Source organism: Entelurus aequoreus, linkage group LG19 (assembly GCF_033978785.1).
Source record: "Entelurus aequoreus isolate RoL-2023_Sb linkage group LG19, RoL_Eaeq_v1.1, whole genome shotgun sequence".
Taxonomy (NCBI): Eukaryota; Metazoa; Chordata; class Actinopteri; order Syngnathiformes; family Syngnathidae; genus Entelurus; species Entelurus aequoreus.
This window is the reverse complement of record NC_084749.1, coordinates 18,194,726-18,209,578: the sequence shown is the minus strand read 5'-3', so window position 1 is coordinate 18,209,578 and position 14,853 is coordinate 18,194,726. Positions and strand designations below refer to the sequence as shown.

The 14,853-nt window shown below is 37.3% G+C and overlaps 2 protein-coding genes across 8 annotated transcripts in view; one reads left to right on the top strand and one right to left on the bottom strand.

The window, feature by feature from the left end:
• LOC133635168 (lisH domain-containing protein ARMC9) overlaps nt 1–8,852 on the bottom strand; it is a 38,778-nt gene extending 29,926 nt beyond the window's left edge. For all 5 annotated transcript variants that reach the window (XM_062028038.1, XM_062028037.1, XM_062028039.1 and 2 more), the window contains exons 1-6: nt 8,135–8,852; nt 7,925–8,050; nt 4,452–4,616; nt 1,232–1,387; nt 1,060–1,152; nt 93–117 (exon numbers count right to left, since the gene is read on the bottom strand). In XM_062028038.1, coding sequence (XP_061884022.1) covers nt 93–117; nt 1,060–1,152; nt 1,232–1,387; nt 4,452–4,616; nt 7,925–8,050; nt 8,135–8,209 — 640 coding nt within the window. In that variant the 5' untranslated portion in view covers nt 8,210–8,852. The remainder of the gene's footprint in view (nt 1–92; nt 118–1,059; nt 1,153–1,231; nt 1,388–4,451; nt 4,617–7,924; nt 8,051–8,134) is intronic.
• Nucleotides 1–14,853, top strand: part of polr2h (RNA polymerase II, I and III subunit H) — an 89,088-nt gene that overhangs the window by 71,248 nt on the left and 2,987 nt on the right. The window contains exons 1-6 of one of the 3 annotated variants that reach the window (XM_062028043.1): nt 9,298–9,967; nt 10,213–10,396; nt 11,984–12,062; nt 13,668–13,751; nt 13,938–14,031; nt 14,109–14,192. In XM_062028043.1, the coding sequence (XP_061884027.1) occupies nt 11,990–12,062; nt 13,668–13,751; nt 13,938–14,031; nt 14,109–14,192 (335 nt within the window). In that variant the 5' untranslated portion in view covers nt 9,298–9,967; nt 10,213–10,396; nt 11,984–11,989. Of the gene's footprint in view, nt 1–8,122; nt 8,210–9,297; nt 9,968–10,212; nt 10,397–11,983; nt 12,063–13,667; nt 13,752–13,937; nt 14,032–14,108; nt 14,193–14,853 lie in introns of those variants that run through there. The other 2 variants (XM_062028044.1, XM_062028042.1) reach the window with 2 other exon arrangements.

Here is a 14,853-nt window from a genome sequence, read left to right as displayed (position 1 = left end):
AGCACTTGCTATTGGGTCGGTTTACAGCTGGTGTCTTTAATTAATATGTCAGCGCATACAACATGGTAATTTGAACAAATCACAAAATGTACCTTTAGATCTCTTTCCACCCTCCTTCTGCATGCCATCTGTTAAGGAACATACGTCAGCACTTATTTGACAATGCAACATCCCGAAATTTCTCCTGTGCTGCTCCTCCCAGTGTGCCATACCATTAAGCATAAAGAATATATAAAAATGTGAGTCAGAGTATGTTGTACATCCTGTTGAAAGCAGGCACTGCCATCACAGTGACGATTTGTACAGGCTTAAGATAATCCATTTTACAGGGTGACGCCAAACCGGTGTCGATGCACGATTGATACGAGTTTGTTTTGCAGGGAGGGATGGATTGCTATTGAGAAATCCTCAAACACCCTTGCATGGACAAACACAGCTGTCATGCATGAGTTGACAAGTACTTAACAGAGGACCTCTTCCCAGTGTGCTGATTTCTTCTATAACAAATAAAAGTGAGCCAAGCAGCAGTTTATTTAGAATGTGTATGCATGTGTAACACGTCGACTGTGTGAGTGTTTGCACAATGAAAGATTAGACAGATCAGATGCTTTATTTTACGCTGTATGGACACAAAAAAATAATTTCCTTTTCTTGGAATGACAGTACAACTAATATGCTCATTTATAGTCTTTGATCACGAGCCGATAAGGACAGATTTCAGTTTCATGAATGTTTACGAAGGGCGAAAAGTTATCCTTAGATTTTCAGTAACAACAACAAGAGTAGCTTAGAATAGTTTGATCTATTAAAGTCATTCAAACTGATGCTACTATAGAAAATCCGGAATGGAAAAAATAAATACTGCATTTGGCCTGAAATGTAATTTACGATTTCAAGTTTTCCCCATTAATACAAAGTACTATAAACTGATGCACCGGACTGTGATTCAGAATAGACAATGTATCTAGTTACGTAATCTTATTTAACCAAACCATAACCTGTGAACTTCATTGCTTAAAATTAGTTTCATTTTTGTGTTAGTACCAAAGTAAAGGATACATATAACGTCAGCAGCCTTGGACAGTTTGAATGCTTAAGTGCCTTGGACAGAAACTCCTCAAGTTTATTCTTTAACTTTGGTATCCAGGAATCCTAAATAAACACAACGTGAAAGAACATTTGTTATTTGAAAATATTGCTCTAAGGGGGAATAAGATGGAGAAATGAGAACCTTAAAGAGATCCTTGAAGGAGAGATGGGCACTGGGGTTGGACACAAAAGGCAAAGCATAGTAAGGCAGAAACTCCGGGCTCTGGCTCAGTGCTCCTCCTCGCATATCCAGAAATTTCTTGAAATTAGAAATCCTCTTTTCAAACTCTGCCCGATCCTGGAGACAGTCAGATTGAATTAATACATTCATCTTTCTACAAGATTTAAGTGGGAAAAACAATTACCGTATTTTTCGGACTATAAGTCACAGTTTTTTTCATAGTTTGGCCGGGGGTGCGACTTATACTCAGGAGCGACTTATGTGTGAAATTATTAACACATTACCGTAAAATGTCAAATAATATTATTTACCGGTAGCTCATTCACGTAAGAGACTAGACGTATAGGATTTCATGGGATTTAGCGATTAGGTGTGACAGATTGTTTGGTAAACGTATAGCATGTTCTATATGTTATAGTTATTTGAATGACTCTTACCATAATATGTTACGTTAACATACCAGGCACGTTCTCAGTTGGTTATTTATGTGTCATATAACGTACACTTATTCAGCCTGTTGTTCACTATTCTTTATATATTTTAAATTGCCTTTCAAATGTCTATTCTTGGTGTTGGGTTTTATCAAATAAATTTCCCCAAAAAATGCGACTTATATGTTTTTTTCCTTCTTTATTATGCATTTTCAGCAGGTGCGATTTAGTCAAAGTCAAAGTCAAAGTCAGCTTTATTGTCAAACAACTGTTTGTACAGGACATACAGGTGGACGAAATTACGTTCCTCTCACATCCACGGTGTCTATAAATATAAAGTGTAAAAGAAGAATAAAAAAGACAACAATTTAAACAGTCGCACGAGGGGGGGGAAAAATATACAGGGGAAGAAGATATTACCAGAATATCTATAATATCTATCTATTGTATATACAGTATTGCAACGTAAGTATTCAAGTATTCAGATGGGAGTGCAAAGTGCAATGTAAACAGTGTAAACAGTTAAAACAGTTAGCAGCATTTTGAGTCCGGAGTAAAGTGGCTAAGTGATAGATGGTGTGTGTGTGTGTGTGTGTGTGTGTGTGTGTGTGTGTGTGTGTGTGTGTGTGTGTGTGTGTGTGTGTGTGTGTGTGGGTGAGTGGGGGGGGGGGGGGGGTGGGGTGTAGTGTCTCAGTTCACAGTTCAGTTCAGAATGCAGATTTATGCTCCGGTGCGACTTATACTCCGAAAAATACGGTAGAAGCATTACTTTTTGGTTTAATTCTGTCTCTTTTGTGAGCAACCACCACAAAGCTCTACATCAGGGATGTCAAACATGTGGCCCGTGGGCCTGATGGGTTTAATCCGGCCCGCGAGATGCGTTTGCTCAAGAGTAAAAAGGAGTTTCGTTTTTAAATGAAAAAAACTGCTGTTCTCAATGTGTCCACTGAATATTAATAATAAGAAGCTGCGGTACTCCAACCTTGCAGCTGAGGCAGAGGACAGAGGCTGGAGGGTAAGGGTGCGCCCAGTGGAGGTGGGCTGTAAGGGCTTTGTAGCAAGCACAACAGCAAAGCTCCTTAGGGAGGTTGGAGTCAGGCTCACAGACAGGCCATTAAAGAGTTGGCCAACACAGCAGAGAGGACGAGCCATTGGTTGTGGTTGAGGAGGAGTGACACCAGCTGGGCTGCTAAGTCTAACACCTAATGGGACGCACACACCCAGGGATTTGATCACCCTGGGGTGGGCCCTTCCTCGGCAGAGGGTGTCTTGTGGTAAGCCGGGCCGAAACACCCCGTGACGCTGGGGCACACAACTGAAGATGTGTCCCAATGGTGGAAAAGCCTCCCAGCAGTGCCACCTAGCCTCATTTAGGTATGCGGTCAGGTGCAAGCCTGGCTCAGGGAGGAGGACGCCCCTGTCATGCAGAGTCCCCAGGGATTGTACCAACTAGTCCTTTCAACAAATTCTAAAAATAATACAAATAATAATGGACTAGATTTTTAAAGCGTTTTTCTATCAATAGCAATTCTGTTAAGTACAAAGTAAAGTGGCGCTGCGGCTCCTACCCCTCGACCCAACGTAAAACCTGCTTCGAACACATCATCTTTTGGCAAACTAATTTCCACAAGATGACTCGGTCTAAAAGAAAAAGAGTGGACGCAGAGTGTTCCGAGAAAAAAAGAAATAATTCTCCTATTCATTCACTGAAGTGAATAGTAAACCACATATCTTTTTGAGCAAGTTTTCCTCTAATGAACCTAAAAAAAAACAAAGGTACGATCAAGGCTCACGCACAAACACCGGAATAACATCCTTAAATTGTCTGACACTCAAGATGTGACACCTGGTATTGATGCACCTGTAAAAGTTAAAAGATGCCAAGTTTCAGGAGTGAAATAAACAATTCATAACCCCACTTAAAATGCTGCATGAGACACTGCACACTGATATAGTTCTGTGAAAATGCATGTCTCCTGAGCAAATTTAAAGAAAGTAATACTGTCAATGCTGCAATACTGTCAGTCTTTTAGTTCGAACGTTTGGTTGGTTGAAATTGTTCATACATTGCACAGCTTCTATTCATGTTTTAATCAATACACAGTGATTCCTACGAGGCGGGGAGTAACTCAACCCTCCTGAATAGATTCTCTCTCTTGTTGAGTTAGCACAAGATTGATGTATGGAAATGACAAATTAGGTATTTGATACCTAGACAAGTTTTTATGTATTATTTTGTTCAATCCCAGATAGGCTGTGAATTACAGTTTAATGGTTGCGTAGATACACTGAGAGACAGTTTAAGTTCATTGTGTGCTTAATTGTGTTTTTGCAACTGCACCAATGTTTCCTTAGAATTTTCACTAACAAAGTGTTTTGAAAAGAGGATTATTTGTAATATGTACATTTTCAGAATCTGCTTGATCTATTTTGGGCCAAAGTAAACAAAGAATACAATCTGAAGAGTGTTGTAGGTTTATTTTTAAGTTCTCACGCCGCGATTTTACCAGTCCGTCCCACTTGGGAATAGATGTTCCTCCATGCGGCTTCCTGAGCTAAAATGAGTTTGACACCGCTGCTCTAAATATTTTGCAGCCATTCCGACATAAACACTGCTTTAACTTGCAATGCAACATTCTGACCAATAGCACAGCATAGTGGACACTTTGAGCATATGACTATTATGTGCTATTAGGAAAAGTAGGCTCTTATAATTCATAAAATAGAAATGCAAAGTAACTAAATCATACTTGTCTGGCAGGGTGACTTCTCAGTGGGTAGATGGTAAAGTGGATGTGGAGGTAAAACTCCAGCTTTAGGGCCTCTGTGTTGTTTACATCATATGGAATAATTTCAGCCCACAGCTCAAAGAACACATTGTAGTCTCCATTATCAAAAGAGCTAAGTAGATCTTTCTGTGTATGGAGATAAACAGGTAATGGGTAAGACAAGACAAAATAAAAAACTTAAATAAGACAATTATGCAGCACCCTCTCTAGTTTTGTATATCCAAAAGGCTGCATAACACTAATTGTCACATTAAAATTAGGGGTGTCAAAATTCATATGACTAATCACAAACAAATATTGCATCAATCATGAACACACATAGATTAGTCATGCAACTTATTTTGACCGTACAAGCTCTTTTACGTTAAAGGGAAACTGACATTTTTTTTAGAATTATGCCTATCGTTCACAATCATTATGAAAGACACGACGACGGCTGGATTTTTAAAAATGCATTCTAAATAATAAATACATTCGATCAAAAGTCCGCTTACAATGAATCCTAAGGGAGCAAGCACTTTTCGTGTCAATCTCCCCAATTCCAGGTCCCAAATGAATATCAATGTGTCCCAACTTGTCGAATTATATCCTCAGCCATCTACTTTTCAAGTGAGATGCATGATTTATGATCTACATTAAACTTACAGGGATCAGGGAAGCGAGGAAGCAGCAGACCACTTGATGATGTAAACATAAAGACTCACGGAAGTGATCACGTTGCCGCTGTAAATAGTTTGTCTGCATTAGCGCTTATAATAACAATATCACCAATACTTGGTTCATATTAAAATCACAAAATTTAAATGGAGTATTGTTGGTGCTTTTTGAATGGTTATTTAGCAAATTTTATGGGCAGTATAGTGGAGCTCCCATTGGCTTTTGATTACGTTTATTTAATATTTAGAATGCTTTGAAAGAAATCCTTCCATCATCATGTTTTTCTTAATGATTATGAATGAGGCAAAATTGCAAAAAAAAAGTACAGTTCCCCTTTAACTGGTATACGGTCAGTGTTTAGAGCAGGGGTCACCAACGCGGTGCCCGCGGGCACCAGGTAGCCCGTAAGGACCAGATGAGTAGCCCGCTGGCCTGTTCTAAAAATAGCTCAAATAGCAGCACTTACCAGTGAGCTGCCTCTATTTTTTAAATTGTATTTATTTACTAGCAAGCTGGTCTCACTTTGCCCGACATTTTTAATTCTAAGAAAAACAAAACTCAAATAAAATGTGAAAATCCAAGAAAATATGTTAAAGACTTGGTCTTCACTTGTTTAAATAAATTCATGAATTTTTTTAACTTTGCTTCTTATAACTTTCAGAAAGACAATTTTAGAGAAAAAAATACAACCTTAAAAATGATTTTAGGATTTTTAAACACATATACCTTTTTACCTTTTAAATTCCTTCCTTTTCTTTCCTGACAATTTAAATCAATGTTCAAGTAAATTTTAGTTTTTTATTGTAAAGAATAATAAATACATTTTAATTGAATTCTTCATTTTAGCTTCTGTTTTTTCGACGAAGAATATTTGTGAAATATTTCTTCAAACTTATTATGATTAAAATTCAAAACAATTATTCCGGCAAGTCTAGAAAATCTGTAGAATCAAATTTAAATCTTATTTCAAAGGCTTTTGGATTTCTTTTAAAATTTTTGTTCTGGAAAATCTAGAAGAATTGTCTTTGTTAGAAATATAGCTTGGTCCAATTTGTTATATATTCTAACAAAGTGCAGATTGGATTTTAACCTATTTAAAACATGTCATCAAAATTCTAAAATTAATCTTAATCAGGAAAAATTAGTAATGATGTTCCATAAATTCTTTTTAAATTTTTTTCGAAAAGATTCGAATTAGCTAGTTTTTCTCTTCTTTTTTTCGGTTGAATTTTGAATTTTAAAGAGTCGAAATTGAAGATAAACTATGTTTCAAAATGTAATTGTCATTTTTTTCGTGTTTTCTCCTCTTTTAAACCGTTCAATTAAGTGTAAATATCATTAATTATTAATAATAACATAGAGTTAAAGGTAAATTGAGCAAATTGGCTATTTCTGGCAATTTATTTAAGTGTGTATCAAACTGGTAGCCCTTCACATTAATCAGTACCCAAGAAGTAGCTCTTGGTTTCAAAAAGGTTGGTGACCCCTGGTTTAGAGCAATGCATTGTTCACTTCAAAAATGACTGGTGCGCTCACTAGCAAATGTTACTCCAAAATACAGCCTGAAAGAACTTTAGATAAAATTGTTGCCAGGTGTTGTGCAAATACATGACTTGCATTCAAGTAAAATATTTTAAAATGTTCCTGAATTATATTTTGACAATGAAATTGCATTTGTGTACAAACATTGGGGCCATTTCTTAGAAGGACGACACTTTTTTGGAATTGTGTCTATCATTCACCATCCTTATGTAAGACAATAACACATTTTTCTTTTTTTATGCATTCTAACTCGTAAATAAACGCTAGCAAAAGTCAACTAACAATGGAGCTAATAGGAGTTGTCTATTCCGCCTATAAAGCACGCTCATCCAAAAGCCTCTATCATTGTTTTATATACATACGCTAAGTCTATGTGTAATGTAGTAACAGGCACATTCATAATAACATGCAATATTTACATATTTTTACTCATTTTAAGGAAACATGTCGGCGTATTCATTTCACAGACGTATCACAACTTTCGCTTTTCCATCTAACAACAACAATAACAATATTGGCAGACTTCATGAGAGACAACAAAGACTACTTTGGGACAACTCACTTGGATGCCGGCTGATGGGATGTTTATATTTTGCTGTTTAGATGAAGACTAATCCTCACATAGGTTAAAAAAAAAGGTTCTGCAAATGAGCGTCTTGTCATGTCTTTCTCGCCAATGTCAAAGTTGACCAACTTCTTGGTTTATAGCCACATCCTTCTACTATCTAGGTGAGAGGCATAATCTAGAATTCACTGTCACCAGCTTAGAGCTATATGCAGCAGCAACTTGGTGTGTCAATAGCGTAGCTCTCTTTGACCACGGCACCTTTAAAAATACTTAAGTGTATTTTAGCGCTTATAATAACAATATCGCTAATACTTGGTGAATATTTAGGTCACCAAGATGTACATTTTTGGATGGATTTTAATGGGCTTTATGGGCGGAATAGTATACTCCCATCAGCTGCATTACACCTTGTATTTCCGGTATTTAATGACTTAGAATGCATAACAAAAAGAAAAACATGTTTTTGTCTTACATAATGAATGAATGATAGGCAAAACATTTTTTAAAAGTACAGTTTCCATTTTAAGCAAATTTTGAATATGCAAGTGAATACTCGCCTGTGATATCATGATTAATCTGAATTCAAAAATTTAATTAATCAGATTTTTGAAAATACGTCATTTGACAGCCCTAATTAAAATGGCTTGTAAACATTTTTTTTATGTACCTGGGTGACATGAGTCTTTAAGTCCCTCAGAGCATTCCCTTGAGGCTTGGGTACCAGTTTTCCTTTGTTTTTGCACTCCTTGTCAAAACTCTGAACAGTTTCATCAAACTGTTCAATCTTGAGGTACTGTGGTCAATGAAAAATAAGCAAAAAGTGTCAATAAATGAAGACTGACATTACTCACTGTTGTACCGGTAGATGGATAGATACCTCCTTGATCATCCCAAGCAGACTGGCTTCAGTGGCTAAGATGTCCCCCATCTTGGCTTCCTCCTTGAAACTCATGTGAGTATCTACAACTTTTTAAAATCCCACATAGAAGGCAAACATGTGTTCTCCTTATGTAAGGTTATAGTTCTGCTTTTGAAGCCTTTGTTGACTCCAATCAGTTTCTACTATTGGGTGCATTCCATTGGATCCGACGTGTTTGTACCACTTTAAGCCTCGGCTCCAGCGACCCCGTAAGGGACAAACGGTAAAAAATGGATGGATGATTCCAAATTATGCTCAGCAAATCCTGCAAACACATTGCATACTGTCCTCGTTAGCAATGCTAATGCAATGTATTCTAAAAAAAAAAAAAGCGGAAACCACTTTAACGCATTACTTTTGGTTACCCATAATCCAGTCTATTTTGAATATATGTTTACACGTTTTTATCACAGCAACAATTTATTATAATTGCCAAAAAAAATGAGGCAGACAAGCTAGTGCTAGCTGGCATGCTAATAGTTGTTGTTTTAACAGAGGACGTCAAAACCGTCATTCTCACCTTGTTCCTACATTGCAAGTCTAAGATAACATACTTAAAGGCGAATTTACCCTCTCTCATCGTACTATAAACATTAAAAAAAGCCTCACAAGTCCGTCTCTCTTGACATTAGGGATATATTCATTAGCTAGCAACCGTAAACAGATGGGACGCTAACTACATAGCAACCAGAAAGTTGAGGCTGGAAAGTAGAAGAAAATGTCGTAAAGTAATGGCAAAGCTATAATGGCAATATGACTTATGTTTTTTTTTTGTATCAAAAGCGATCTAATAACCCTTCAACAAAATATAAAAATTAAAATATTTATTTAGGCATAAAGAGAATATTTTTCAACATTATTACACACCATGTCGTTTAATGCTTACGTGAACCGGAAGTATATGGCGTGTCAAAGGTTGAGCACATTAGTCCACTATAGTTCCGCCGTCTCACGATGTTATGAATGAATGAATATTTAGCCAGACTTAACGAGATATTAACCTTTTAACAATATGTAAAAAATATTATTTTTTATTTAAGCCAAAAGAAAATATTTTTAAACGTTATTCTACGCCGTGCCGTATTGAGGAAACAAGAGGAAGGTTTTATTTTAATATTCAAAATAGTGTTAGGGGAGGAAGCATCACCCTGGGAAACAGAAGGGAGCAAGTCATTATGACACGGCTGAGATTTGGACACTGTGGCCTTGCAGGGGGACTGGCCCGTATTGGGAAACATGAAAATGGACTGTGTGAATGTGGGACAGAAGAAACTGTGCAGCATGTTTTTATGGAGTGTCCTATATACACAACAGAGAGGAGAGAGCTCTTTGCTGCATTACTAGATGCAGGGTTGCCCTGCATCTCACTGAGGATTATTCTGAACCCTGAGGAACATCAAAGTGCAGTGATGAAAGCAGTCATGGACTACCTGTGGAATACTGGCCTGCACCAGAAAGTGTAACTGCATAAGCTGTGGTAATACCTGAACTGAACTGTGGGAGGCAGCAATACGCCGATGGGCGTCTAGTCTGCCGGAAAGCCACATGAAGAAGAAGAAGAAGTGCCGTATTGAGACTCACGTAACCGGAAGTACGAGGCGTGTCAAAGGTTGAGCACATTGTTCAACTGTGGTTCTGCACGATGTTACGAATGAATGAAGATTTAAGGAGGTTTTAAAGAGTATGTTACAGTCGCACATGTTGTCACATAACTGAGGCAAAACGTGCTAGGAAATCTTGTTGGGTGCACAATACGGAATAACGTAGCTAACCAGCTCCAACAAACTTAAGGTAAGGAAACGGTTGCTCGCTAACAGCTAGCCTATAACTAACGTTGTGAAGCGCGTATAACTTTGTTGCTACTACATTTTTATTAAACACATGTTCATTTAATCTCACAACATGTCCGAAAAGGAGTAGGAAGAACTTGAAGCAAAGCGTATTTAATCCTACCCCCTTTTTCGTATAACAGCAATTATTAACACATATGTTCACTTTCTGTATCAATGTTTATCAATCAATGTTTATTTATATAGCCCTAAATCACAAGTGTTTCAAAGGGCTGCACAAGCCACAACGACATCCTCGGCTCAGATCCCACATCAGGGCAAAGAAAAACTCAACCCAATGGGACAATGAGAAACCTTGGAGAGATGTGGGGACCCCCCACCCCCTAGGGCGACTGGTGCAATGGACGTCGAGTGGATCTAGCATAATATTGTGAGTGTCCAGTCCATAGTGGATTTAACATAATAGTGAGAGTCCAGTCCATAGTGGGGCCAGCAGGAGAGCATCCCGAGCGGAGACAGGTCAGCAGCGCAGAGACGTCCCCAACCGATGCCGATAACGTGGACCCCGACTTAAACAAGTTGAAAAACTTATTTGGGTTTTACCATTTAGTGGTCAATTGTACAGAATATGTACTGTACTGTGCAATCTACTAATAAAAGTCTCAATCAATCAATCAATGCACAAGCGAGCGGTCCACCCCGGGTCCCGACTTTGGACAGTCAGCGCTTCATCCGTGCCACCGGATTCTATTTTGTAACGCAATTTATGTTAATTCTAAATACAACAGCTTTCTTGAATAAATAGTTCAGTCAGTTATGATTCACATAATAGGGTGAATAGTATCTTATTTTCAATAAAATTCAAGATGTCTATCAGAATTATTCTTCTTTGTACTTTGTGAACACTTTTAGTTTGAACAGCCTCTTAAAGTGGATCATATTAGTACATTGTTTCTCTTTTACTTATATTATTCCATTATTTAATCCCACATACTGATATGCCAAAGGTCTTAAATGTTGTATGTGCATACAAATGTTTTGGGTATGCAACCCTTTTTTGTAGAACTACAATCTACAGTGATTCTGACAATATATCCCAGGGCAGGGGTCTGCAACCCGCGGCTCTTTCATGCCTCTGCCGTGGCTCCCTTTGGCTTTGAAACCGAATGTCAACAAAGAATGATTACTTGCTTTATTATATTTAATTTTATTTAGTTAGTTTATTTTAATTTAACAGTTGTTATTTTGGAGAGTTCTGGGATCTTGTCATTTGAAAATAAAACACATTTTAATATATTGTCAAAGGAAGTGTAGGTCACAGCCCTTATGCGACAGCTCTTGCTGCCATGCAATTGTATTGTTTTTAGTGGTCAACCCCTAGCAATGGATGGATCAAAAAAGACAAACATTTTATTTATTTGCATTTTTATTAATTTGCTTTCATTGATGACGAGGTTGTTGTTTTCCATTTTTAGTCAAATGAATATGCCGTAGTTGTATGCCTTCAGAATACTGGAATGAGTTCCATCCATCCATCCATTCTCTACCGCTTGTCCCTTTTGGGGTCTGATTTTTATTTTTTTTATTCATTAATAAGGGAAGGAACAGTGTATTTTTTTCTAATATTCAAAATAATTTGGTGATTTGCTTCGTTATACCCAGAAATGCAGGTCGTTTTTGTCAAGTGTTTGATGTCATAAGTCCTATAGCACAAGTGTAAGGAAACTATAAGTGGTGTTATCGTCATTTTAGGAATCTAACAGAGTTTGTGGCTCTAGGTGGCTTTTATTTGGGGGGAAATGGGCTCCAACGGCTCTTTGTATGCTGAAGGTTGCCGACCCCTGTCCCAGGGTCTCTGAACATAGCTATGGAAGTTAATATCCACTTATTTGTATATTCTCGTATTAAAAGATGCCCTGGTTTGACATAGTAAATCCATCGAGATTATTGTAGTAATTTTTCCAGAATTGTAGTTCCTGTTTTTCTAATTCCCTTGTTTTGTTCTTGTCAAAAACAGAAAAAAATGGCGGGAATTCTTTTTGAGGATATCTTTGATGTGAAAGACATCGATCCAGATGGCAAGAAGTTCGACAGAGGTTTGTTATGACGTAATAATAATGTATGCATGTGCATATAATCTATAAAATGTATGTCTATTATGAAACTATGGTTTTAGTGTGGCAGAATATCAAGGAGTATTTTTCTGTTGGGATGTAACAATATCAAAATCTCACCGTACGTTATTGCGTTACGTTAGTACGATATTTTGGTATTGTCCAGAAAAAAAAAGGCTTGGTAAAAATGCCATAGTGTGTATATTTAAGCGGCAGGAATGACTTAGACTTAGACAAATTGTCCACAAAGGAAATTGTTCCACACAGTAGCTCAGTTACAAAGGAACTTTTTTTTTCTTTGATGTGCCTGAAAGAGTGGCAGCACATCACAGTAGCTCCTTTGAATGTTTAGGATAAAAACGCTTACCGTAATTGAACACAAACATAATGCTCAAATGTTCTAATTATATTTATTGTTACAAATATGCATTTTTAAGTGCTAATAATTGTTCAGCAACATCCACTGTTACAAGCAAATATATTTATTTTAAAAATTACAGTTGTGTGTCTTCAAAGTGACAATGTAAACAACCAGTGTAACAAGTGTTAAACAATATGTTAAGTTTAGTGTCTTTCAACTTTGACTTTCTGAAGAGCAGTGGCCATTTGTATTAATACTGTATCAGTTTGGGAAACAAACTGTCAGAAAGGTTAACTGACAATTAAACTTTTACTCATATAAATACCTCACAAATTGATGTTGAGCCTTGCTGGCTTCAAATATATTTTCCGGGTGATGGTTTATTAAGTAGTTTCTCATATTACTCGTATTCCCCGCGTTGTGCAGCGTCTGTATTCCCGCTAGGTGCTTTCCCTCCGAACGGTGCGCCGTGACCAGCTCTGTGGAAACGCTAGAGGCTAAATTATCTCCGTCAAACGAGGTTTTCTTTTCGTCAGGGTTTGTTGGCAAAACAACTCAAAAAGTTATGGACGATTTTGATGAAATTTACAAGAAATGTCCGAAAAAAACAATTATTCTCATCTACTACGAATACACTTCTCCCGCATGCTTCCTTCTTATCTCCCCTTTACTGCGTTCCACGCCCCCACCTTGCTGCTGCGCAGAGGATTACGGGAGATGTAGTTTATTTTCAGACCGGCCAATGCAAAAGCTCCAGAAAAAAAACTACCCTCACCAAGTTTTTGTTTGACACCGTTTGAGACCAAACATTATCATCACGGCATTATTGTGAAGATTTTGAAATCGTAATACCGCGGTATCTACAATACTGTTACATCCCTACAAATAAGTACTTTAAGATAATATTTATGTCATTTACTGTGGGTAATACCAGGAAAACAGTGCCAGAAAGGGGCTTTAGTCTAATTTTGAAAAATATTTGTAACCTATCGCAGTGTTCAATTAAAACCTCAAACTTCTACTCAAATGTTGTATTTTTTTTTTTTTAACTGCATAGTGATGTAAACAATTGGGCCAATTACAAAAATAGTGATTGACTGTATCAGCTAATTTAAATGCAATATTGCCCCCTTGTGGATACAAATATTAACACAACATTTCTATCACTGTACTGTAGCATGAAGCCAAGAGATTGATGCTTTTTTTCCCCACTAATTATCCCACAGTGTCTCGCCTACATTGTGAAAGTGAATCCTTTAAGATGGACCTCATTTTAGACGTAAACATTCAAATCTACCCTGTGGATCTCGGTAAGGACACGTCTCCACACTCATGTGTCTTTGCCTGACTAATTATTAATGTTATCCCACTGAAACATGTACTGAGGTCATTAAAGCTGTTGGAGTAAACTTGTCTATAGTCAAGCTAAACAAATTATTTAGTTCAATTTAAACATCAAATGCATTGGATTCAAAAAATACTGTTTCTCCCATTAGGTGACAAGTTCCGATTGGTCATTGCCAGCACTTTATACGAAGATGGAACACCGGATGACGGGGAGTACAATCCTCAGGATGACAGACCGTCAAGGTACGTTTCCAATAGTGGTAAAACAATAACATTGTTTTATCAGGATGATTTTCTATGTAATTGTGTATACATTACAGGGCAGACCAGTTTGACTACGTGATGTACGGGAAAGTTTATAAGATTGAGGGCGATGAGACATCGACAGAAGCAGCCACACGCCTGTGAGTAATCTTTATTATTTGTGTCTTTCTGTTTGACAATAGATAATGACTTGTTGCAATATGTGAACAATTCTTAGTCCTTAGTAGAAATTGGCATACAAACATAATTAATTATTTTTTAAATCATTATTTTATTGTTAAGAATAAAGTAGCTATTGGCTCACAAACAAGTCACAAAATTATGGCATTGTGTAATTTGCACATGTACTTGCAATGAATGCTGTAGGGGAGAGGACAGGTTATTGCTGTGGGAGTGACAACATATGTTTTAAGTAGAGATGTCCGATAATATTGGACTGTCGATCTTATCGACCGATAAATGCTTTAAAATGTGATATCGGAAATTATCAGTATCTGTTTCAAAAAGTAAAATGTATGACTTTTTAAAACGCCGCTGTACGGAGTGGTACAGGGACGTAGGGAGAAGTATAATAAATAAACTAATAAACGCTAATAAACCTTAGAGGCACTGCCTTTGCTTGCCGGCCCAATCTCATAATATCTACGGCTTTTCACACACACAAGTGAATGCAAGGCATACTTGGTCAACAGCCATACAGGTCACACTGAGGGTGACCGTATAAACAACTTTAACACTGTTACAAATATGCGCCACACTGTGAACCCACACCAAACAAGAATGACAAACAAGTTTCGGGAG